Here is a 26,492-nt window from a genome sequence, read left to right as displayed (position 1 = left end):
GGGAGGGCACTGAGTAGCAGGCCAGGTTGGTATGAGGGGAGCTGGCGGGTGGCAGTGTTCTAGGTAGGCCTACAGGCCCTCACTGCCGAAAGATGGAGGTACAGCCAAACGTCGCCCTGGTGGCACGGTAACACAGTGGTTAGCACTGTTGCTTCACAGCTCCAGGGTCCCAGATTCGATTCCCCGTTGGGTCACTGTCTGTGCGGAGTCTGCACGTTCTCCCCATGTCTGTGTGGGTTTCCTCCTGGTGCTCCGGTTTCCTCCCACAAGTCCTGAAAGACGTGCTGTTAGGTGAATTGGACATTCTGAATTCTCCCTCTGTGTACCCGAACAGGCGTCGGAGTGTGGCGACTAGGGGATTTTCACAGTAATAATAATAATCTTTATTATTGTCACAAGTAGGCTTACATTAACACCACAATGAGGTTACTGTGAAAAGCCCCTCGTCGCCACATTCCGGCGCCTGTTCGGGTCACAGAGGGAGAATTCAGAATGTCCAATTCACCTACCAAGCACGTCTTTCAGGGACTTGTGGGAGGAAACTGGAGCACCCGGAGGAAACCCACGCAGACACGGGGAGGATGTGCAGACTCCGCACAGACAGTGACCCAAGCCGGGAATCGAACCTGGGACCCTGGAGCTGTGAAGCAACAGTGCTAACCACTGTGCTACCGTGCTGCCCAACTTGATCGCAGTGTTAATGTAAGCCTATTTGTGACACTAATAAAGATTATTATTATTATTATTATGAGGGACTCCCCCACCCTCACCTAGGAGTGGTGGCCTGGTTGCTTTTTGTAACCTTTTAATCTAATTTTTAACAGGAGCTGACAGGGCACCTTTTTGTTGAAGCTCCTTCTCAGCTGCTTACCTTGTACTGCAGCTGGGTGCTTCCCTGAAACTTGAAGGACTCTTAAGGGCCCTCCAGCTTTGAGAGCCTATCCACCATCCTTAATTGTCAGGAGACCTGTCTCCAGGCAAATTAAGAGCTCGCCCACGTAAAAATCTTGACTTTAATCAGTTTCTCCGCCACCCGCCCTCCCCGAAAATGGTGGGGTTGAGTCGAAAGCAAAGCTGGCTCCTGTTTCCCGCCTCCATGCAGCCAATAGTGTGAGACTGAAGTCAGGTGCAGCTGAACTAGGCAGCCTCCTGTCCCAGTGTTGCATTAGTGAGTGGGTTTGGTCTTACACAGCTAGTGGATTAAATCGGGGACAGATTGGAACTCATTAACTGCAAATTATTAGTTATCAGTATAACCACTATACTCTTCGAACACATGGCCAGTGTTGTCTCTGATGTGAGATTGTGATCCTGGCTTGCCAATGTCTTTCCGAGCAGGAGTTTCAGTGTGGACCACGTCATGGAGCGGAACTACGACTTTGACCTGACGTACATCACGGAGCGGATTATTTCGGTCTTCTTCCCACCCGTGCTTGAGGAGCAGCGATACCGCAGCAACCTGAAGGAGATGGCCCAGATGTTGAAATCGAAACACGGAGAGAGTTACTTGGTAAGTTGCGCTTTTCAGAATCGAGGATCTCGCCTACAAGCTGTAGTGCACCTCGGGGCAGTCGGTAGGACTGGGGAGTAGCAAGTTACCCCCAAGAGTTACGCTTTGGATTATTATTCCAGGTACATACACATGGTTCTAAAACTGGATGATTACATAGAATATGCAACACAGAAACAGACCATTCAGCCCAACCAGTCCATGCTGGTATTTCTCCTCCACTTGAGCCTCCTCCCATCTGTTTTCATCTAAATCCACCGTTGTAACCCTCAAATCCCTTCTTCCTCATATGCTTCACTTCCTCGTAAATACATCTGTACTGTTCACTTCAACCACTAGTAGCGAGTTGCACATTCTCACCACTCTCTGGGTGAAGACGTTTCTGAATTCCTGATTGGATGTCTTAGTGACTATTTTATGTTGATGATCTCTAGTGATGCTCTTACCCACAAGAGGAAACAGTCTCTCTGGATCAAAGACCTCTATTTGGTCATCCCCTCAGTCTTCCTTTTTCAAGAGAAAGAGATCCAGTCGATCCTTTCCTGATATGTAAGCCCCCACATTTCTGTGATCATCCATGTCGATCTTCTCGGCACCCTCTCCTGTGTCTCGAGATCCCTTTTCTAATATGGCGTCCAGAACTGCGCTCCATGCTCTAAGTGTGGAGCACATTTAAAGACTGGTCCTACGATGGTTTAGTGTGACACTGAGTCCCACAGACCAGGAAAGTCATCAGCTCCATCCCCGGTCTGTGCTGTGTCAGCCTGGCTGACTGCAAAGGGCTCTACAATGGACATTGTCCTCCCTTCTGCTCAACCCGTTTTGGGTCGGGGAGGGTGAAATCAGCCCTTGAGGCTAATTGCTTTCTGGTGATTTCAACAACAAAAACTTGCGTTTATATTGCACCTTCAACATAACGAAACATCCCAAGACATATCCCAGGAGCATTATAAAACAGTTTGACTCCAAGTCACATCAGGTCATATTATGTCAGATGATCAAGAGCTTGGTCAAAGAGGTGTCCTAAAGGAGGAAAGAGGTGGAGAGGTATAGGGAGAAAATTCCAGAGTTCGGGGCCTAGGCAACTGAAGGCATAGCCAGCAAATTTGGAGCAATTAGAATTGAGAATGCACAAGAGGGCAGAATTGGAAAAGTGCATTGTGGAGTTGGAGGAGATTACAGCGACAGGGAGAGGAGGGTTGTGGAGTTGGAGTTGGAGGAGATTACAGCGACAGGTAGAGTGCAAGGACAAGGAAGGATTTGAAAGTAAGGAGCGGAATTTACTGGCTGTTCATGCCGGTGGAATATTCCCGGTCCCACCGACGGCGCACCCCCACCTCGGGCTTCCCGGCGGCGAGGGGTGCATTCAACGGCGGGACCAGAAAATCCCGCTGGTGGGCCGCCCCCGCCCCCGAAAACATGCAGAGGGTTGCTCGGAAAATCCCGCCCAAGGCTGAGAATTCAAAAGTCAGCCTGTTACTTGACTGAGAGCCAGCGTAGGTCAGTGAGCACAACAGCAGGAGAAAGGAAAACGGGACTTGTCTGAGTTAAGACACTGGTAGCAGAATTTTGGATAACCTCAAGTTTACAGAGGGCAGAATGTGGGAGGCCAGTCAGAAGTGTGTTGGAATCGCCGAGTCTGGAGGTAACTAAGGTATGGATTAGGGTTTCAGCAGGGTGTGAGCTGGGCGGCATGGTAGCACAGTGATTAGCACTGTTGCTTCACAGCGCCAGGGTCCCGGGTTCAATTCCCGCTTGGGTGACCGTCTGTGTGGAGTCTGCACATTCTCCCCGTGTCTGCGTGGGTTTCCTCCGGGTGCTCCGGTTTCCTCCCACAGTCCCGAAAGACGTGCTGTTAGGTGAATTGGACATTCTGAATTTTCCCTCTGTGTACCCGAACAGGCGCCGGAATGTGGCGACTAGGGGATTTTCACAGTAACTTCATTGCAGCGTTAATGTAAGCCTACTTGTGACAATATAGATTATTATTAAAGTGGGGTGATGTTATGGATGTGGAAATAGGCGCTTTTAATTCTGCTGGAAAATGGGCCCAGTGGGTGCGAAGAGGCTAAGTGCCACCCTATGCATTGCCCCTCTGGCAGGACCAAATAGTCCACTGTGTGGACTGACTTAGATGCAGCTGTACAGATCCCAGCGTGAGTGAAGAGAAGAGAAAGCTAAAAGCAGGATCGACTTAATAAAGAAAATATTTTTCTCAACCTTCCCTGGTAATCCCACTGGTCCTTGGTGGTCTCAGAGGTTTAATCCCGCTGGCAGTTCAATGGAATTATGATTAACATCTCCTCTCTGTCCATTTTTATTGACTTTTGAGGTGATGCTTTTGTTTGAACACCCTGCGTGAATGACACCATCTTCACTTGGAGACAGCAGAGCGTTGGAACTGAATTAACATATATAGAGACCCACAGTCATTAACCCCGGCTTTCTTCAGTGCTGAGTTTAACTTGGCTTCCTCACAGCTGCCCTACTGATATGGCTGGCAGCAACTGAAGCCAAATAGTCCATCAAAATAAAACCTTCAGAAAAATAGTTTTTAAAAAAGGTGCGAAAGTTCATCAAAATCTGAGTTGTTTTCAAAGGGGGCCCATTGCTCCTGTTCCAAATCAAAAAAAAATGCATCGCCACAGGGCGGCATGGTGGCATCATGGTTAGCACTGCTGCCTCACAGCACCAGGGTCCCAGGTTCAATTCCGGCCTTGGGTGACTGTCTGTGTGGATTTGTACTTTCTCCCCGTGTCGGCGTGGGTTTCCTCCGGGTGCTCCGGTTTCCTCCCCCAGTCCAAAGATGTGCAGGTTAGGTGGATTGGCCAGGCTAAATTGTCTCTTAGTGTCCAAAGGATTAGGTGGGGTTAAGGGCAGGGGATTTGCCTTGAGTAGGGTGGTCTTTTGCAGGTTCGGTGCAGACTCGATGGGCTGAATGGCCTCCTCCTGCACCGTAGGGATTCTATAGTTACTCACCTTTGTCCTTTGTTTGCATTGCTCTTAAGTTTACTGTTGTGCTGTGCCTTGACCTTGGTCACTGCAATATGCCTTTCCTGGCCGTTAAGTAACATTCAGCCAAGATTACTTTTGAATTTGCAATTGGACAACAATATCCATAAAGGGTACTCTTGCCTGAAACTCATTTCCCTTAAAAGATGCCAAGCTGTTCCAAATAAAGACCAATACTGGGTGAAGAAATTTTGTTTAAACATTTCTTAGCATGTTGTCACAAGGTTCACACTGTTGCAGAGCGGGTAACGAAGGCCACTGGCTCTTAAGGAGTTAAAAATTATGATCAAGTCTTTCCGTTCCTGTGTAACGATTTCCATTAGTTCTGCCCATTGGGCAGAAATTTGTGGCCTCGCAAGGGTAGGGGTAGAAACAGCCATCTGACACGATTTCTACATTGTCTAATGGGGAGTTGCGACTTAAGTTGACTCACAACTGCAGTTGCCTTCACTCAAGCGCTCTCTTAGTCCAGGTAAGGATATGCCTTCATTCCTGGCATATCCCAGGCAATGGGGCCAGTTACAATGACTCTTGGTCACTGACGGACCAGCCACTTGTTGCTGTACAAATCCCACCCTCTACTTGATCAATCTAAAATAACCTCTTTCCTTTTATAGCTTTTCAATCTATCGGAAAAGAGACAAGATATTAGCAGACTCAACCCGAAGGTAGGTTGACCTGAATTCTCCTTTTATTTTTCAGACATTTGGGCTGGATTCTCTGACGCCCAACGGCAAAATCGTGATCGGCAATCGCGCGGAGAATGGATTTCCACGCCGGAATCGGGGCCGGTGCTGGTTTGACGCCAGTCCGCAATGCTCCGCCTCCTCCAAACCGGCGTCATCGTGACGTGTGCCGCGCACCGTTTCAATGCCGTTGGCACGCCATCGACCGGCCCACCCACGGTACTCCGCCCCCGACGGGCCGAGTTCCTGACGGCGCAGGACACGTCTGGTCCCAGTGGTTGAGAACCCGGCGTGCCAGCTACAGACAGTGTTCAGCACTGTCACACCCGTCTGGGATCCATGCCGCTGGCCAGGGGTCTGCTGCCAGGGCTGGGGGGACTGGTGAGGGGTGGCCTGGGTGTGGGCTGTGGGTCGCGGTTGGCGGGTTAAGAGTTCGAGCACAGCCAGCGCCATGTTTTATGACGCGACTGGTGCAAGTCGTCAGCCGTGCGCATGCGCAGCCCGGAACCCGGCCATTCTCCTTCCGTTTTTGGCGCGATCCGCTGGAGTTTCACGCAGCGCCGATGCTAGCGCCTCACTGGTACAGGAATTGGTGAGGGGTTCGCGACGCTTTTCCTGTCCTGAACGTCCTGCAGATTCTCCGTTCACGGCGGCACTTACCCGCAGAAACAGAAAATCCAGCCCTTGATGTTTGAAAGCAACTTTAAACTTAGACCCAGTGTGGGGATTAAAAATGACCTTCCCATTGCCAGCACCACAGGGCTCTCTGGTTGTAGTTAGTCCGAGTCAGAGCTCTGAGGGCAGGTTATGAATGGATTGTGCTCGTTTTGACAATCCATGTCTTGTGGAGCCAGTTTAAAAGTGGAACAAATTGGAAATTCAAACCTTTTCAATTGAAAACTGAAAGTGTGTGGGGCTTCCACAGGTACTTCCCTTGGAGGGAATGCAAGGAAGGTGAACTAGATTGACTCTAGGGATAAGGGGATTACTGTATGTGGAGAGATTGAGTCGACTCAATATTAGGCCAATATTACCTGAGTTTAGAAGAATGAGCTAATTGAAACTGGAAATTCTGAAGGGCTTGACAGGGTAGACACTCAGTAAATGTTTCTTGGCTGGGGAATCACAGTCTCCGGATAAGGGCCGGGATTCTCCAATCCCTCGCCCATGTTCTGACACCGGCGTCAAAAGCGGCGCGAGCCACTCTGGCGTCAACGGGTGTCAGGCCCAGGTATTCACCCCTTCCTAGGGAGCTAGTCCGGCGCCGGAGTGGTGTCCGCAGCTCCGGCGCCCGAAAGCCAATGCGCCAAGGCCGGCGCGAGTCCGCGCATGCGCGTGGGTTCCCGTCTCCGCGCCGGCCCCCGGGCAATATGGCGGAGCCCTACAGGGGCCCGGCGCGGAGGAACATAGGCCCCCCACGGAATTAGCCCGCCCACCGATCAGTAGGCCCCGATAGTGGGCTAGGCCACCGTGGAAACCCCCGGAGTCGGATCCACCCGCCCCCCCCCACCAGGACAGCCCCCGCAGCCAGAACTCCGAGGTCCGGCCAGGTGGGACCATACGTAACCCACGCCGGCGGGACTCGGCCGAACTCGGCGGGCACTCGGCCCGTCGAGGCGCGGGGAATCGCCGGGGGGGGGGGGGGGGCCGCGGGCACCGGAGAATCGGCACCACAGAATTGGTGGCTTGGCGTCGGAGCAGCGTTGTGTCGCGCCCCCCCCCCACCGATTCTCCAACGCGGGGTCGGAGTATCCCAGCCAAGGAGTCAGCCTTTTCGGACTGAGTTGAGGAGAAATGTCTTCACTCAAAAGGTTGTGAATCTTTGGAATTCTCTACTCCCAAGAGCCCAGCCGTTGAGTATATTCAAGATGGACATTGATAGATTTTTGAGGTACGACGTGAGTTCAGGGATAATGCAGGAAGGCGGAATTGAGGTGGAACATCAACTGCGACCATATTGAATGGTGGGGCAGGCTCGAGGGGTGAAATGACCTACTCAAGCTCCTATTTCTTATGTTCTGATGGAAGCATCATGGAGTGTTATAGTGACCAGGAAAGCCGCCATTATTTCAAGCCTGCTGACATTTTTCATGTTGTGTGCGGATTCACGTCCCGGGTTGACTTTACAACAGTTGATAAAATGTTTGCATCATTCATGCCTGGGCACTTTGTCAGCCATCTTCCCCCTCCCTCTCTCACCAGGACTCTGATGTGTTGCTGTGCTTTTGATTTCCAGGTTCATGACTTCGGCTGGCCTGACCTTCATGCCCCACCCCTGGACAAGATCTGTGCCATCTGCAAAGCCATGGAGATGTGGCTGAACTCCGACTCCCATCACGTGGTGGTTCTGCACTGCAAGGTAAGTGTGCAGGAGCTAATGATGAGAGCAAGTCTGGAAAATGGGGCGACAAAACCTTCTCGTGTTGCCTCAGTGTTGCTGAAGATCCTTTCCCCCTTGCCAAGGGGAGTTACCCAGGCTGCTGCTCTTTAATTCAGGACTGCGCACAACCGATAGGCTACAGCCTGTTGTGTTGCCTAGTTGAAGACTTATTCCCAGCAGCTTTAGAGTTATTCTTTATTTAATAAGTTGAGCTGACTTGATGGCACAGATTGAAAATTACATAAGGTCTTAAACATTGCTGCAAAGGGATATATTTGGTTTTTTAAGGATGCAGTAGGGCTGCATTTTGTGCGAGATCTGTCGAAGCGTTGGGTGCTGTGTAACTCAGGATTTGGGTCCAGTTCTGACCCTCAAGGTCGTGAAACCTAAGCACTGGAAGATTCCCTCCCTCACCGCTCTGTGTAGTCACATTCTGCAGTATAACTCGGGTTCAATGTGAAGCCACATCTCAGAAGTGCCCACATTATCCGATTTTAAAACATTGGACTTTCCTTGCCAATATCAAGACAATTAGACACCTAACATGCTAAGGGGAGGACAAGGCAACCATGGCTGACGAGGGATGTCAAGGACAGCATAAAGGCTAAAGAAAAAGCATACAAAGTGGCGAGAATTTGTGGGAAACCAGAGGATTCGGAAGCCTTTAAAAGCAAGCAGAGGACAACTAAAAAAGCAATACGGGGGGGGAGAAGGTGAAGTATGAGTGCAAGCTAGCTAGTAATATAAACGAAGATAGGAAGAGATTTTTTCAACATATAAAAGGTAAGAGAGAGGCAAAAATAAACATTGGACTACCTAGGAAATGTGGCTGGAGAAGTAATAATAGGAAACTAAGAAATCACAGACGAACTGAATAGTTACTTTGCATCAGTCTTCACGGTGGAAGACACCAGTGGGATGCCAGAGCTCCAGGAGAACCAGGGGGCAGAGGTGAGTGCAGTGACCATTGCTAAGGAGAAGCTTCTGGGGAAACTGAAAGGTCTGAAGGTGGATAAGTCACTTGGACCAGAAGGACTACACCCCAGGGTCCTAAAAGAGATAGCCGAGGAAATTGTGGAGGCATTAGTGATGATCTTTCAGGAATCACTGGAGGCAGGAAGGGTCCCAGAGGACTGGAAAGTGGCTAATGTAACACCACGGTTTCAGAAGGGAGGGAGGCAGAAGATGGGAAATTATAGGCTGGTTAGCCTGACTTCGGTCACTGGTAAGATTTTAGAGTCTGTTATTAAAGATGAGGGGCGGGACCCTCCGACCCCCCGCCGGGTCGGAGAATCGCCGGGGGCTGGAGTGAATCCCGCCCCCGCCGGTTGCCGAATTCTCCGTCACCGGATATTCGGCGGGGGTGGGAATCGTGCCGCGCCGGTTGGCCCCCCCCCCGGCGATTCTCCGGCCTGCGATGGGCCGAAGTCCCGCTGCTGGAATGCCTGTCCCACCGGCGAGAATCAAACCACCTCTCTTACCGGCGGGACAAGGCGGCGCGGGCGGGGTCCTGGGGGGGGCGCGGGCGATCTGGCCCCGGGGGGTGCCCCCACAGTGGCCTGGCCCTCGATCGGGGCCCACCGATCCGCGGGCGGGCCTGTGCCATGGGGGCACTCTTTTCCTACCGCCTTTGCCATGGTCTCCCACAGAGACCCCCTCCACTGCGCATGCGCGGGGATGCCGTGAGCGGCCGCTGACACTCCCGCGCATGCGCCGCATGGCAAAGTCAGTTTCGCGGCAGCTGGCGGGGCACCAAAGGTCTTTCCCGCCAGCTGGCGGGGCGGAAATCAATCCGGCGTGGGCCTAGCCCCTCAAGGTTAGGGCTCGGCCCCTCAAGATGTGGAGGATTCCGCACCTTTGTGGCGGCGCGATGCCGGACTGATTCGCACCGTTTTTGGCTCTGGTCGGCAGACATCGCGCCGATTGCGGAGAATCCCGCCCGAGATCGCGAAGCTCTTGGAAGTGCATGGTAAATAGGACTGAGTCAGCACGGCTTTGTCAAAGGGAGGTCGTGTCTGACAAATCTGTTAGAGTTCTTTGAGGAGGTAACAAGGAAGTTAGACAAAGGAGAACCAGTGGACGTGATTTATTTAGATTTCCAGAAGTCCTTTGACAAGGTGTCGCATAGGAGACTGTCAAATAAGTTAAGAGCTCATGGTGTTAAGAGTAAGATCCTGGCATGGATAGAGGATTGGCTGACTGGCAGAAGGCAGAGAGTGGGGATAAAGGGGTCTTTTTCAGGATGGCAGCCGGTGACTAGTGGTGTGCCTCAGGGGTCTGTGCTGGGACCACAACTTTTTACAATATACATTAATGATCTGGAAGAAGGCACTGAAGGCACTGTTGCTAAGTTTGCAGATGATACAAAGATCTGTAGAGGGACAGGTAGTATTGAGGAAGCAGGGAGGCTGCAGAAGGATTTGGACAAGCTAGGAGAGTGGGCAATGAAGTGGCAGATGAAATACAATGTGGAAAAGTGTGAGGTTATGCACTTTGGAAGGAGAAATTTAGGCATAGACTATTTTCTAAATGGGGAAATGCTTCGGAAAGCAGAAGCACAAAGGGACTTGGGAGTCCTTGTTCACGTTTCTCTTAAGGTTAATGTGCAGGTTCAGTCGGCAATTAAGAAGGCAAATGCAATGTTAGAATTCATGTCAAGAGGGCTAGAATACAAGACCAGGGATGTACTTGTGAGGCTGTATAAGGCTCTGGTCAGACCCCATTTGGAGTATTGTGAGCAGTTCTGGGCCCCATATCTAAGGAAGGATGTGCTGGCCTTGGGAAGGGTCCAGAGGAGGTTAACAAGAATGATCCCTGGAATGAAGAACTTGTCGTATGAGGAACGTTTGAGGACTCTGGGTCTGTATTCGTTGGAGTTTAGAAGGATGAGGCGGGGATCTTATTGAAACTTACAGGATACTGCGAGGCCTGGATAGAGTGGACGTGGAGAGGATGTTTCCACTTGTAGGAAAAACTAGAACCAGAGGACACAATCTCAGACTAAAGGGATGATCCTTTAAAACAGAGATGAGGAGGAATTTCTTCAGCCAGAGGGTGGTGAATCTGTGGAACACTTTGCCGCAGAAGGCTGTGGAGGCCAATTCACTGAGTGCCTTTAAGACAGAGATAGATAGGTTCTTGGTTAATAAGGGGATCAGGGGTTATGGGGAGAAGGCAGGAGAATGGGGATGAGAAAATATCAGCCATGATTGAATGGCGGAGCAGACTCGATGGGTCAAGTGGCCTGATTCTGCTCCTATGTCTTATGTCTCCTGAAGACACTGACTGCCACCGGTGCTAGTTACCTTCCGCTACCTCACCCAGCACATGTGGGCACAAGCAGTCAAATGTTGGCGGACTATTTGACTACATGTTGTTTCACAGTCAAGCCTGATTCTGCCTGCACACTAGCCCCTCCCAACAAGGGGTTATCGACTGAATAAAATGTGTCTGATTTTCCCCCCCAATGTTGGAGTTTAACTGAGGACAGAATGTTGGTGACCTGTGAGGCTGGCGAGTGCAGAGATGCGCCAATCTGCACCCTGGGCTCACACGCCAGGCAGAGCTTTGTTCTCAAGCATGGGCATCAATTTTAAACAGCAATGAAACGTGGGGCAGCAGTGCCACCCCCAGCCCCAAGCTGCACGGTCGAGCCACAAGAAGGCCAAGAACCTCTAGATTCATTGTTACAGCCCAGCCCAGAAGGAGGCTAATCGGCCCATCATGCCTGCGCTGGCTCTCTGCAAGAGCAACTCACCAAGTCCCAATCCCTCACCCTTACCACGTGGCCCTGCAATTCTCTTCTCTGGATCATCAGTAAATTGATGCAAGGAATCATCAACAGTGCTATCAAGCGACACTTACTCAGCAATAACCTGCTCATGGACGCTCAGTTTTGGTTCCGCCCAGGGTCATTCAGCTCCTGACCTCATTACAGCCTTGGTTCAAACATGGACAAAAGAGCTGAACTCCAGAGGTGAGGCGAGAGTGACTGCCCTTGACATCAAGGCAGCATTTGACCGAGTGTGGCATCAAGGAGCCCGAGCTAAACTGGAGTCAATGGGAATCAGGGGGAAAACTCTCCGCTGGTTGGAGTCATACCCGGCACAAAGGAAGATGATTGTGGTTGTTGGAGATTAACCATTTCAGCTCCAGGACATCACTGCAGGAGTTCCTCAGGGTGTGTCCTAGGCCCAACAATCTTCAGCTGCTTCATCAATGACCTTCCTTCCAACATAAGGTCAGAAGTGGGGATGTTCGCTGATGACTGCACAATGTTCAGCACCATTCGCGACTCCTCAGATAATGAAGCAGTCCAGTTCCATAGGCAGCAAGACCTGGACAATATCCAGGCTTGGGCTGACAAGTAGCAAGTGACATTCACGCCACACAAGTGCCAGGCAATGGCCATATCCAACAAGAGAGAATCTAACTATCGCCCCTTGACATTCAATAGCATTACCATCGCTGAAACCCCCACTATCAACATTCTGGGGGTTACCACTGACCAGAAACTGAACTGGACTCACCATATAAATACCATGGCGACAAGAGCAGGTCAGAGGCTGGGAATCCAGCGGTGAGTAACTCACCTCCTGACCCCCCAAAGCCTGTCCACCACCTACAAGGCACAAGTCAGGAGTGTGATGGAATACTCCCCACTTGCCTGGATGAGTGCAGCTCCAATAATACTCGAGAAGCTCGACAACATCCAGGACAAAGCAGCCCGCTTGATTGGCCACCCATCCACAAACATTCACTCCCTCCATCACCGACACAGTGATCATAGTGTGTACCATCGACAGCAACTCACCAGGTTTCCTTCGGCAGCACCTTCCAAACCCACGGCCACTGCCATCTAGAAGGACAAGAGCAGCAGATACCTGGGAACACCACCGCCTGGAGGTCCCCCTCCAAGTCACCCACCACCCTGACTTGGAAATATATCGGCCGTTCCTTCACTGTCGCTGGGTCAAAATCCTGGAACTCCCTCCCTAACAGCACTGTGGGTGTACCTGCATCACGTGGACTGCGGCGGTTCAAGGGCAATTAGAGATGGGCAACCAATGCTGGCCTAGCCAGGCAGCACGGTGGCGCAGTGGTTAGCACTGCTGCCTCACCGCGCCGAGGCCCCAGGTTCGATCCCGGCTCTGGGTCACTGTCCGTGTGGAGTTTGCACATTCTCCCCGTGTTTGCGTGGGTGTCACCCCCACAACCCAAAGATGTGCAGGGTAGGTGGATTGGCCACGCTAAATTGCCCCTTACTTGGAAAAAATGAATTGGGTACTCTAAATTTATTTTTTTTAAATGCTGGCCTAGCCAGTGAGTCCCACATCCCATGAATGAATAAAAATAAAGATAATCATCCAATTTTCCTTTGAAAGCCCCGATTGAATCTGCCTCCACCACACTCTCAGGCAGTTTATTCCAGATCCTAACCATTTGCTGCATGAGAATTTATCCTCATGTCGCCATTGCTTCTTTTTGCAAGTGACCGTAACTCTGTGCCCTCTGATTCTCGATCCTTCTGCCAATGGGAACAGTTTCTTGCTCATGATTTTGAATCTCTCTAAGTGATATTGACCTGATATAACATCAGCCCTTTTCACATTTGTGTCTCAACAGGGCAACAAAGGTCGAACAGGTGTGATCATTGCAGCGTACATGCACTACAGCAAGATCTCTGCAGGGTAAGGACTTAATTTGAGTAGGGAAACACTGGTTCTGTAACTACCCAATGAGACTGCGGTGCCCAGAGCTGCCCATGCAGTCCCTGAATGAACAGGGTTGGGTTACTGAGGTTTCTCCTGCCAGGGGGTGATGGGAAGCACTTGCAGATGCACTGATGTTATTTCTCCTGGGTCGCACACACAGCAATGTCCTGGAGATTGATCTTCAATTGTTGGAGGCTCCAGACCAAGCTTGGAGCGTTGGCAACCCTATTAAAATGTAACTTGCACACAATATGAATCCATAACTAGTCAGAAAGCGTGTGCAGGTTTTGTCTCCTCACCCTGAGGGAGCTGAGGGTTATGGAGGGGTGGGCGGTTATTGAATGGCAGAGCAGGATCAAAGGGCTGAATGGCCTATCCTGCTCCTGTGACATACTTGCCTCAGCTGGAATGCAACAAAGTTTCCAGAGATTGCTTTTTGGGATGAGGTGATTGCTCCAGGATGGACGGGTGGACTCAGACTATATTCCCTGGAGTTTGGAACAATGAGAGGCAATCTCATACAAGATTCTGAAGGGGTTTGACAGGGTGGATGCTGAGAGATTGTTTCCCCCTGGCTGGGGTTTGACAGGGTGGATACTGAGAGATTGTTTCCCCCTGGCTGGGGTTTGACAGGGTGGATACTGAGAGATTGTCTCCCCCTGGCTGGGGTTTGACAGGGTGGATAATGTGAGATTGTTTCCCCCTGGCTGGGGTTTGACAGGGTGGATATTGAGAGATTGTTTCCCCCTGGCTGGGGTTTGACAGGGTGGATACTGAGAGATTGTTTCCCCCTGGCTGGGGTTTGACAGAGTGGATACAGAGAGATTGTTTCCCCCTGGCTGGGGTTTGACAGGGTGGATACAGAGAGATTGTTGCCCCCTGGCTGGGGTTTGACAGGGTGGATACTGAGAGATTGTTTCCCCCTGGCTGGGGTTTGACAGGGTGGATACAGAGAGATTGTTTCCCCCTGGCTGGGGTTTGACAGGGTGGATACTGAGAGATTGTCTCCTCCTGGCTGGGGTTTGACAGGGTGGATACTGAGAGATTGTTTCCCCCTGGCTGGGGTTTGACAGGGTGGATACAGAGAGATTGTTGCCCCCTGGCTGGGGTTTGACAGGGTGGATACTGAGAGATTGTTTCCCCCTGGCTGGGGTTTGACAGGGTGGATACGGAGAGATTGTTTCCCCCTGGCTGGGGTTTGACAGGGTGGATACTGAGAGATTGTCTCCTCCTGGCTGGGGTTTGACAGGGTGGATACTGAGAGATTGTTTCCCCCTTCCTGGGGTTTGACAGGGTGGATACGGCGAGATTGTTTTCCCCTGGCTGCGGTTTGACAGGGTGGATACTGAGAGATTGTTTCCCCCTGGCTGGGGTTTGACAGGGTGGATGCTGAGAGATTGTTTCCCCCTGGCTGGGGTTTGACAGGGTGGATACTGAGAGATTGTTTCCCCCTGGCTGTGGTTTGACAGGGTGGATACTGAGAGATTGTTTCCCCCTGGCTGGGGTTTGACAGGGTGGATACTGAGAGATTGTTTCCCCCTGGCTGGGGTTTGACAGGGTGGATACTGAGAGATTGTTTCCCCCTGGCTGGGGTTTGACAGGGTGGATACTGAGAGATTGTTTCCCCCTGGCTGGGGTTTGACAGGGTGGATACTGAGAGATTGTTTCCCCCTGGCTGGGGTTTGACTGGATGGATACTGAGAGATTGTTTCCCCCTGGCTGGGGTTTGACAGGGTGGATGCTGAGAGATTGTTTCCCCCTGGATGGGGTTTGACAGGGTGGATACGGAGAGATTGTTTCCCCCTGGCTGGGGTTTGACAGGGTGGATACTGAGAGATTGTTTCCCCCTGGCTGGGGTTTGACAGGGTGGATACTGAGAGATTGTTTCCCCCTGGCTGGGGTTTGACAGGGTGGATACTGAGAGATTGTCTCCTCCTGGCTGGGGTTTGACAGGGTGGATACTGAGAGATTGTTTCCCCCTTCCTGGGGGTTGACAGGGTGGATACGGAGAGATTGTTTTCCCCTGGCTGCGGATTGACAGGGTGGATACTGAGAGATTGTTTCCCCCTGGCTGGGGTTTGACAGGGTGGATGCCGAGAGATTGTTTCCCCCTGGCTGGGGTTTGACAGGGTGGATACTGAGAGATTGTTTCCCCCTGGCTGGGGTTTGACAGGGTGGATACTGAGAGATTGTTTCCCCCTGGCTGGGGTTTGACAGGGTGGATACTGTGAGATTGTTTCCCCCTGGCTGGGGTTTGACAGGGTGGATACTGGGAGATTGTTTCCCACTGGCTGGGGTTGGACAGGGTGGATACGGAGAGATTGTTCCCCCCTGGCTGGGGTTTGACAGGGTGGATAGTGAGAGATTGTTTCTCCCTGGCTGGGGTTTGACAGGGTGGATACTGAGAGATTGTTTCCCCCTGGCTGGGGTTTGACAGGGTGGATACTGAGAGATTGTTTTCCCCTGGCTGGGGTTTGACGGGGTGGATACGGAGAGATTGTTTCCCCCTGGCTGGGGTTTGACAGGGTGGATACGGAGAGATTGTTTCCCCCTGGCTGGGGTTTGACAGGGTGGATACGGAGAGATTGTTTCCCCTGGCTGGGGTTTGACAGGGTGGATACTGAGAGATTGTTTCCCCCTGGCTGGGGTTTGACAGGGTGGATACTGAGAGATTGTTTTCCCCTGGCTGGGGTTTGACAGGGTGGATACTGAGAGATTGTTTCCTCCTTCCTGGGGCTTGACAGATTGGATACGGAGAGATTGTTTCCCCCGGGCTGGGGTTTGACAGGGTGGATACTGAGAGATTGTTTCCCCCTGGCTGGGGTTTGACAGGGTAGATACTGAGAGATTGTTTCCTCCTGGCTGGGGTTTGACAGGGTGGATAATGAGAGATTGTTTCCCCTGGCTGGGGTTTGACAGGGTGGATACTGAGAGATTGTTTCCCCCTGGCTGGGGTTTGACAGGGTAGATACTGAGAGATTGTTTCCTCCTGGCTGGGGTTTGACAGGGTGGATAATGAGAGATTGTTTCCCCTGGCTGGGGTTTGACAGGGTGGATGCTGAGAGATTGTTTCCCCCTGGCTGGGGTTTGACAGGGTGGATACTGAGAGATTGTTTCCCCTGGCTGGGGTTTGACAGGGTGGATACTGAGAGATTGTTTCCCCCTGGCTGGGGTTTGACAGGGGGGATACTGAGAGATTGTTTCCCCCTGGCTGGGGTTTGACAGGGTGGATACCGAGAGATTGTTTCTCTCTGGCTGGGGTTTGACAGGGTGGATACGGAGAGATTGTTTCCCCCTGGCTGGGGTTTGACAGGGTGGATACTGAGAGATTGTTTCTCCCTGGCTGGGGTTTGACAGGGTGGATACTGAGAGATTGTTTCCCCCTGGCTGGGGTTTGACAGGGGGGATACAGAGAGATTGTTTCCCCCTGGCTGGGGTTTGACAGGGTGGATACTGAGAGATTGTTTCTCTCTGGCTGGGGTTTGACAGGGTGGATACTGAGAGATTGTTTCCCCCTCGCTGGGGTTTGACAGGGTGGATACTGAGAGATTGTTTTCCCCTGGCTGGGGTTTGACAGGGTGGATACTGAGAGAATGTTTCCCCCTGGCAGGGGTTTGACAGGGTGGATACGGAGAGATTGTTTCCCCCTGGCTGGGGTTTGACAGGGTGGATACTGAGAGATTGTTTTCCCCTGGCTGGGGTTTGACAGGGTGAATACTGAGAGATTGTTTCCCCCTGGCTGGGGTTTGACAGGGTGGATACTGAGAGATTGTTTCCCCCTGGCTGGGATTTAACAGGGTGGATACTGAGAGATTGTTTCCCCCTGGCTGGGGTTTGACAGGGTGGATACTGAGAGATTGTTTCCTCCTGCCTGGGGTTTGACAGGGTGGATACTGAGAGATTGTTTCCTCCTGCCTGGGGTTTGACAGGGTGGATGCTGAGAGATTGTTTCCCCCTGGCTGGGGTTTGACAGGGTAGATGCTGACAGATTGTTTCCTCCTGGCTGGGGTTTGACAGGATGGATACTGAAAGATTGTTTCCCCCTGGCTGGGGTTTGACAGGGTGGATACTGAGAGATTGTTTCCTCCTGGCTGGGGTTTGACAGGGTGGATACTGAGAGATTGTTTCCCCCTGACTGGGGTTTGACAGGGTGGATACCGAGAGATTGTTTCGCCCGGGCTGGGGTTTGACAGGGTGGACACTGAGAGATTGTTTCCCCCTGGCTGGGGTTTGACAGGGTGGATACTGAGAGATTGTTTCCTCCTGGCTGGGGTTTGACAGGGTGGATACTGAGAGATTGTTTCTTCCTGGCTGGGGTTTGACAGGGTGGATACTGAGAGATTGTTTCCCGCTGGCTGGGGTTTGACAGGGTGGATACGGAGAGATTGTTTCCCCCTGGCTGGGGTTTGACAGGGTGGATACTGAGAGATTGTTTCCCCCTGGCTGGGGTTTGACAGGGTGGATACTGAGAGATCGTTTCCCTCTGGCTGGGGTTTGACAGGGTGGATACTGAGCGATTATTTCCCCCTGGCTGGGGTTTGACAGGGTGGATACTGAGAGATTGTTTCCCCTGGCTGGGGTTTGACAGGGTGGATACTGAGAGATTGTTTCCCCCTGGCTGGGGTTTGACAGGGTGGATACTGAGAGATTGTTTCCCTCTGGCTGGGGTTTGACAGGGTGGATACGGAGAGATTCTTTCCCCCTGGCTGGGGTTTGACAGGGTGGATACGGAGAGATTGTTTCCCCCTGGATGGGGTTTGACAGGGTGGATACGGAGAGATTGTTTCCCCCTGGCTGGGGTTTGACAGGGTGGATACTGAGAGATTGTTTCCCCCTGGCTGGAGTTTGACAGGGTGAATACTGAGAGATTGTTTCCCCCTGGCTGGGGTTTGACAGGGTCGATACTGAGAGATTGTTTCCCCCTGGCTGTGGTTTGACAGGGTGGATACTGAGAGATTGTTCCCCCTGGCTGGGGTTTGACAGGGTGGATACTGAGAGATTGTTTCCCCCTGGCTGGGGCTTGACAGGGTGGATATCAGATTTTCCGAAAGGATCGAATGGACGGTAAGGGCGGTGGTGTAGCTTTGTTGTTTAAGGATGGCATCCGGGCAATAGTAAGGGATGATATTGGTGCTATGGAGGACAAGGTTGAATCAATTTGGGTGGAAGTCAGGAATAGTAAGGCGAAAAGGTCACTGATAGGAGTAGTCTATAGGCCACCAAATAGTAACAGGATGGTAGGGCAGGCAATAAGCAAAGAAATAACGGATGCGTGTAGAAATGGTACAGCGGTTATCATGGGAGATTTTAATCTGCATATCGATTGGTTTAACCAGGTTGGTCAAGGCAGCCTTGAGGAGGAGTTTATAGAATGTGCCCGGGATAATTTCCTGGAACAGTATGTAATGGAACCTACAAGGGAACAAGGGTCCTAGATCTGGTCCTGTGTAATGAGGCAGGATTGATTAATGATCTCATAGTTCGGGATCCTCTTGGAAGGAGCGACCACAATATGGTGGAATTTAAAATACAGTTGGAAGATGACAAGGTAAAATCAAACACTAGTGTTTTGTGCTTAAACAAAGGCGATTACAATGGGATGAGAGAAGAACTAGCTAAGGTAGACTGGGAGCAAAGACTTCATGGTGAAGCAGTTGAGGAACAGTGGAGAACCTTCCGAGCGATCTTTCACAATGTTCAGAAAAGGTTCATACCGACAAAAAAGAAAGACGGTAGAAAGGGGAAAAATCGACCGTGGATATCTAAGGAGGTGAGGGAGAGTATCAAATTGAAGGAAAAAACATACAAAGTGGCAAAAATTAGTGGGTGACTAGAGGACTGGGAAGTCTTTAGGGGACAACAGAAAGCTACTAAAAAAGCCATAAAGAAGAGTAAGGTAGACTATGAAAGTAAACTGGCTCAGAACATAAAAGCAGATAGTAAAAGCTTCTACAAATATATAAGACAAAAAAGAGTGGCGAAGGTAAATATTGGTCCTTTGGAAGATGAGAAGGGAGATTTAATAATAGGAGACGGGGAAATGGCTGAGGAGCTGAACAGGTTTTTTGGGTCAGTCTTCACAGTGGAGGACACAAATAACATGCCAGTGACTGATGGAAATAAGGATATGATAGGTGAGGACCTTGAGATGATTGTAATCACTTAGGAGGCAGTATTGGGCAAGCTAATAGGGCTAAAGGTAGACAAGTCTGCTGGCCCTGATGGGATGCATCCCAGAGTGTTAAAAGAGATGGCTAGGGAAATTGTAAACGCACGAGTGATAATTTATCAAAATTCACTAGACTCTGGGGTGGTCCCAGAGGATTGGAAAGTAGCAAACGTGACACCACTGTTTAAAAAAGGAGGTTGGCAGAAAGTGGGTAATTATAGGCCGGTAAGCTTAACTTTGGTTGTAGGGAAAATGCTGGAATTTATCATTAAGGAGGAAATAGCGGGGCACCTGGAGGGAAATTGTCCCATTGGGCAGACGCAGCATGGGTTCACAAAGGGTAGGTCGTGTCTGACTAATTTGGTAGAATTTTTTGAGGACGTTACCAGTGCAGTACATAACAGGGAGCCAATGGATGTGGTATATCTGGATTTCCAGAAAGCTTTTGACAAGGTGCCACACAAAAGGTTGCTGCATAAACTAAAGATGCATGGCATTGAGGGTAAAGTGGTAGCATGGGTAGAGGATTGGTTAACTAACAGAAAGCAGAGAGTGGGGATAAGTGGGTGTTTCTCTGGTTGGCAACCTGTAACTAGTGGGGTCCCTCAAGGATCAGTGTTGAGCCCGCAGTTGTTCACAATTTACATAGACGATTTAGAGTTGGGGACCAAGTGCAATGTGTCAAAGTTTGCAGACGACACTAAGATGAGTGGTAAAGCAAAAAGGGCAGAGGATACCGGAAGTCTGCAGAAGGATTTGGATAGGTTAGGTGAATGGGCTAGGGTCTGGCAGATGGAATTCAATGTTGCCAAATGTGAGGCTATCCATTTTGGGGGGAATAACAGCAGAATGGATTATTATTTAAACGGTAAGATGTTAAAACATGCTGCTGTGCAGAGGGACCTGGGTGTGCTGGTGCACGAGTCGCAAAAAGTTGGTGTGCAGGTGCAACAGGTGATTAAGAAGGCTAATCGGGTTTTGTCTTTCATTGCTAGAGGGATGGAGTTCAAGACTAGGGAGGTTATGCTGCAATTGTATAGGGTGTTGGTGAGGCCGCATCTGGAGTATTGTGTTCAGTTTTGGTCTCCTTACCTGAGAAAGGACATATTGGCACTGGAGGGAGTGCAGAGGAAATTCACTAGGTTGATCCCAGAGTTGAGGGGATTAGATTATGACGAGAGGTTGAGTAGAGTGGGACTGTACTCATTGGAGTTTAGAAGGATGCGGGGGGAACTTATTGAGACATATAAAATTATGAAGGGAATAGATAGGATAGATGCGCGCAGGTTGTTTCCACTGGTCGGAGAAAGCAGAAGCCTCAAAATAAGGGGAGGTAGATTTAGGATGGAGTGTAGGAGGAACATCTTCAACCAAAGGGTTGTGAATCTCTGGAATTCCTTGCCCAGTGAAGCAGTTGAGGCTCCTTCTTTAAATGTTTTTAAGAAAAAGATAGATGCCTTTCTAAAGAATAAAGGGATTCGGGGATATGGTGTACGGGCCGGAGAGTGGAGCTGAGTCCACAAAGATCAGCCATGATCTCATTAAATGGCGGAGCAGGCTCGAGGGGCCAGATGGCCTACTCCTGTTCCTAGTTCTTATGTTCTTATACTGAGAGATTGTCTCCTCCTGGCTGGGGTTTGACAGGATGGATACTGAGAGATCGTTTCCCCCTGGCTGGGGTTTGACAGAGTGGATGCTGAGAGATTGTTTCCCCTGGCTAGGGTTTGACAGGGTGGATACTGAGAGATTGTCTCCCCCTGGCTGGGGTTTGACAGGGTGGTTAGATTGTTTCCCCCTGGCTGGGGTTTGACAGGATGGATACTGAGGGATTGTTTCCCCCTGGCTGGGGTTTGACAGGGTGGATACTGAGAGATTGTTTCCCCCTGGCTGGGGTTTGACCGGGTGGATACTGAGAGATTGTTTCCCTCTGGCTGGGGTTTGACAGGATGGATACTGAGAGATTGTTTCCCCCTGGGTGGGGTTTGACAGGGTGGATACTGAGAGATTGTTTCCCCCTGGCTGGGGTTTGACAGGGTGGTTAGATTGTTTCCCCCTGGCTGGGGTTTGACAGGGTGGATACTGAGGGATTGTTTCCCCCTGGCTGGGGTTTGACAGGGTGGATACTGAGAGATTGTTTCCCCCTGGCTGGGGTTTGACAGGGTGGATACTGAGAGATTGTTTCCCTCTGGCTGGGGTTTGACAGGGTGGATACTGAAAGATTGTTTCCCCTGGCTGGGGTTTGACAGGGTGGATACTGAGAGATTGTTTCCCCCTGGCTGGGGTTTGACAGGGTGAATACTGAGAGATTGTTTCCCCTTGGCTGGGGTTTGACAGAGTGGTTACTGAGAGATTGTCTCCCCCTGGCTGGGGTTTGACCGAGTGGTTACAGAGAGATTGTTTCCCCCTGGCTGGGGTTTGACTGGGTGGATACTGAGAGATTGTTTCCCCCTGGCTGGGGTTTGACAGGATGGACACTGAGAGATTGTTTCCCCCTGGCTGGGGTTTGACAGGGTGGATACTGAGAGATTGTTTCCCGCTGCCTGGGGTTTGACAGGGTGGATACTGAGAGATTGTATCCCCCTGGCTGGGGTTTGACAGGGTGGATAATGTGAGGTTGTTTCCCCCTGGCTGGGGTTTGACAGGGTGGATACTGAGAGATTGTTTCCACCTGGCTGGGGTTTGACAGGGTGGAGAGTGAGAGATTGTTTTCGCTGGCTGGGGTTTGACAGGGTGGATACTGAGAGATTGTTTCCCCCTGCCTGGGGTTTGACAGGGTGGATACTGAGAGATTGTTTCCCCCTGGCTGGGGTTTGACAGGGTGGATACTGCAAGATTGTTTTCCCCTGGCTGGGGTTTGACAGGGTGGATACTGAGAGATTGTCTCCCCCTGGCAGTGGTTTGACAGGGTGGATACTGAGAGATTGTTTCCTCCTGGCTGGGGTTTGACAGGGTGGTTACTGAGAGATTGTTTCCCCCTGGCTGGGGTTTGACAGGCTGCATACTGAGAGATTTTTTCCCCCTGGCTGGGGTTTGACAGGGTGGATACTGAGAGATTGTTTCCCCCTGGCTGGGGTTTGACAGGGTGGATACTGAGAGATTGTTTCCCACTGGCTGGGGTTTGACAGGGTGGATAATGTGAGATTGTTTCCCCTGGCTGTGGTTTGACAGGGTGGTTACGGAGAGATTATTTCTCCCTGGCTGGGGTTTGACAGGGTGGATACTGAGAGATTGTTTCCCCCTGGCTGGGGTTTGACAGGGTGGATACGGAGAGATTGTTTCCACCTGGCTGGGGTTTGACAGGGTGGATACTGAGAGATTGTTTCCCCTGGCTGGGGTTTGACAGGGTGGATACTGAGCGATTGTTTTTCCCTGGCTGGGGTTTTACAGGGTGGATACTGAGAGATTGTTTCCCCCTGGCTGGGGTTTGACAGGGTGGACACTGAGAGATTGTTTCCCCCTGGCTGGGGTTTGACAAGGTGGATACTGAGAGATTGTTTCCCCCTGGATGGGGTTTGACAGGGTGGATAATGTGAGATTGTTTCCCCTGGCTGGGGTTTGACAGGGTGGATACTGAGAGATTGTTTCCCCCTGGCTGGGGTTTGACAGGGTGGATACTGAGAGATTGTTTTCCCCTGGCTGGGGTTTGACAGGGTGGATACTGAGAGATTGTTTCCCCCTGGCTGGGGTTTGACAGGGTGGTTACGGAGAGATTATTTCCCCCTGGCTGGGGTTTGACAGGGTGGATACTGAGAGATTGTTTCCCCTGGCTGGGGATTGACAGGGTGGATACTGAGAGATTGTTTCCCCCTGCTGGGGTTTGACAGGGTGGATACTGAGAGATTGTTTCCCCCTGGCTGGGGTTTGACAGGGTGGATACTGAGAGATTGTTTCTCCCTGGCTGGGGTTTGACAGGGTGGCTACGGAGAGATTATTTCTCCATGGCTGGTGTTTGACAGGATGGATACTGAGAGATTGTTTCCCTCTGGCTGGGGTTTGACAGGGTGGATACTGAGAGATTGTTTCCCCCTGGCTAGGGTTTGACAGGGTGGATACTGAGGGATTGTTTCCCCTGGCTGGGGTTTGACAGGGTGGATACTGAGAGATTGTTTCCCCCTAGCTGGGGTTTGACAGGGTGGATACTGAGAGATTGTTTCCCCCTGGCTGGAGTTTGACAGGGTGGATACTGAGAGATTGTTTCCCCCTGGCTGGGGTTTGACAGGGTGGATACTGTGAGATTGTTTCCCCCTGCCTGGGGTTTTACAGGGTGGATACTGAGAGATTGTTTCCCCCTGGCTGGGGTTTGACAGGGTGTGTACTGAGAAATTGTTTCCCCCTGGCTGGGGTTTGACAGGGTGGATACTCAAGAGATTTTTTTCTCCCAGGCTGCGGTTTGACAGGGTGGATACTGAGAGATTATTTCCCCCTGGCTGGGGTTTGACAGGGTGGATACTGAGAGATTATTTCCCCCTGGCTGGTGTTTGACAGGGTGGATACTGAGAGATTGTTTCCCCCTGGCTGGGGTTTGACAGGGTGGATACTGAGAGATTGTTTCCCCCTGGCTGGGGTTTGACAGGGTGGATACTGAGAGATTGTTTCCCCCTGGCTGGGGTTTGACAGGGTGGATACGGAGAGATTGTTTCCCCCTGACTGGGGTTTGACAGGGTGGATACTGAGAGATTGTTTCCCCCTGACTGGGGTTTGACAGGGTGGATACAGAGAGATTGTTTTCCCCTGGTTGGGGTTTGACAGGGTGGATACTGAGAGATTGTTTCCCCCTGGCTGGTGTTTGACAGGGTGGATACTGAGAGATTGTTTCTCCCTGGCTGGGGTTTGACAGGGTGGATACTGAGAGATTGTTTCCCCCTGGCTGGGGTTTGACAGGGTGGATACTGAGAGATTGTTTCCCCCTGGCTGTGGTTTGACAGGGTGGATACTGAGAGATTGTTTCCCCCTGGCTGGGGTTTGACAGGGTGGATACTGAGAGATTGTTTCCCCCTGGCTGGGGTTTGACAGGGTGGATACTGAGAGATTGTTTCCCCCTGGCTGGGGTTTGACAGGGTGGATACGGAGAGATTGTTTCCCCCTGGCTGGGTTTGACAGGGTGGATACTGAGAGATTATTTCCCCCTGGCTGGGGTTTGACAGGGTGGATACGGAGAGATTGTTTCCCCCTGGCTGGGGTTTGACAGGGTGCATACTGAGATATTGTTTCCCCCTGGTTGGGGTTTGACAGGGTGGATACTGAGAGATTGTTTCCCCCTGGCTGGGGTTTGACAGGGTGGATACTGAGAGATTGTTTCCCCCTGGCTGGGGTTTGACAGGGTGGATACTGAGAGATTGTTTCCCCCTGGCTGGGGTTTGACAGGGTGGATACTGAGAGATTGTTTCCCCCTGGCTGGGGTTTGACAGGGTGGATACTGAGAGATTGTTTGCACCTGGTTGGGGTTTGACAGGGTGGATACTGAGATATTGTTTCCCCCTGGCTGGGGTTTGACAGGGTGGATACTGAGAGATTGTTTCCCCCTGGCTGGGGTTTGACAGGGTGGATACTGAGAGATTGTTTCCCCCTGGCTGGGGTTTGACAGGGTGGATACTGAGAGATTGTTTCCCCCTGGCTGGGGTTTGACAGGGTGGATACTGAGAGATTGTTTCCCCCTGGCTGGGGTTTGACAGGGTGGATACTGAGAGATTGTTTCCCACTGGCTGGGGTTTGACAGGGTGGATACTGAGAGATTGTTTCCCCCTGGCTGGGGTTTGACAGGGTGGATACTGAGAGATTGTTTGCACCTGGTTGGGGTTTGACAGGGTGGATACTGAGAGATTGTTTCCCCCTGGCTGGGGTTTGACAGGGTGGATACTGAGAGATTGTTTCCCCCTGGCTGGGGTTTGACAGGGTGGATACTGTGAGATTGTTTCCCCCTGGCTGGGGTTTGACAGGGTGGATACTGAGAGATTGTTTCCCCTGGCTGGGGTTTGACAGGGTGGATACTGAGAGATTGTTTCCCCCCCTGGCTGGGGAATATACAACACGGGGGTCACAGTCTCTGGATAAGGGGTCGGCCATTTTGATTGAGATGAGGAGAAATTTCTTCACTCAACGGCTGGTGAATCTTTGGAATTCTCTACCATAGAGGTGTGTGCATGCTCAGTTGTTGAGTTTATTCAATAGAGCAATGGATACTAAGGGGATATGGGATGATAGTATGGGAAGATGGTGTTGATGGTGCTTGGGGCAGCACGGTAGCATAGTGGTTAGCACAATTGCTTCTCAGCTCCAGGGTCCCGGGTTTGATTCCCGGCTTGGGTCACTGTCTGTGCGGAGTCTGCACGTTCTCCCCGTGTCTGCGTGGGTTTCCTCCGGGTGCTCCGGTTTCCTCCCACCGTCCAAAGACATGCAGGTTAGGTGGATTGGCCATGATAAATTGCCCTCAGTGTCCAAAAATTGCCCTTAGTGTTGGTTTGGGTGGGGTTACTGGGTTATGGGGATAGGGTGGAGGTGTGGGCTTGGGTAAGGTGCTCTTTCCAAGAGCTGGTGCAGTCTCGATGGGCCGAATGGCCTCTGTGCACTGTAAATTCTATATCTATAAATAGATGATCAGCCACGGTATGTGGAGCAGGCTTGAGGGGGTGTACAGTTCCTTATCTCATGTACTTATGTGAATGATTGTTAATCTGTTTTTTTTCATGATGTTTTTTGAGTTTTAACCATTGGTCCGACCAGCCCACAAAGCGTTCTTTTTTGAACCTATCGCTGCATCTAAACAGGAAGATAGGACTTAATGCCTCATCCCAAAGGCAGCAGCTCGGGCAATGCAGCACCCCGTCTGCAGTGAACTGGAGTGCAGCTCTAGATTCTGTGTTCAAGTAGGGGGCTTGAGCCCACGGCCTTCTGCAGGATTACGGCATTAATTGTTTTTTTATGTTTTGCTAACATAGGGCTGACCAGGCTCTCAGCACTCTTGCCATGAGGAAATTCTGTGAGGACAAAGTGGCTCCTGCGATCCAGCCATCACAGACCAGGT

The 26,492-nt window shown here is 51.2% G+C and overlaps 1 protein-coding gene across 3 annotated transcripts in view; it reads left to right on the top strand.

Moving 5' to 3' along the window:
- The window catches only part of LOC140405436 (tensin-2-like), a 377,445-nt gene that overhangs the window by 235,571 nt on the left and 115,382 nt on the right, over window positions 1-26,492 (top strand). For all 3 annotated transcript variants that reach the window (XM_072493844.1, XM_072493845.1, XM_072493847.1), the window contains exons 7-11: window positions 1,339-1,510; window positions 5,140-5,190; window positions 7,445-7,567; window positions 13,214-13,278; window positions 26,407-26,490. In XM_072493844.1, the coding sequence (XP_072349945.1) occupies window positions 1,339-1,510; window positions 5,140-5,190; window positions 7,445-7,567; window positions 13,214-13,278; window positions 26,407-26,490 (495 nt within the window). The remainder of the gene's footprint in view (window positions 1-1,338; window positions 1,511-5,139; window positions 5,191-7,444; window positions 7,568-13,213; window positions 13,279-26,406; window positions 26,491-26,492) is intronic.

Source organism: Scyliorhinus torazame, chromosome X (genome assembly GCF_047496885.1).
Source record: "Scyliorhinus torazame isolate Kashiwa2021f chromosome X, sScyTor2.1, whole genome shotgun sequence".
In the NCBI taxonomy this organism is placed as follows: domain Eukaryota; kingdom Metazoa; phylum Chordata; class Chondrichthyes; order Carcharhiniformes; family Scyliorhinidae; genus Scyliorhinus; species Scyliorhinus torazame.
The sequence above is the reverse complement of the archived record's forward strand: the minus strand, read 5'-3'. Positions and strand labels throughout refer to the sequence as shown.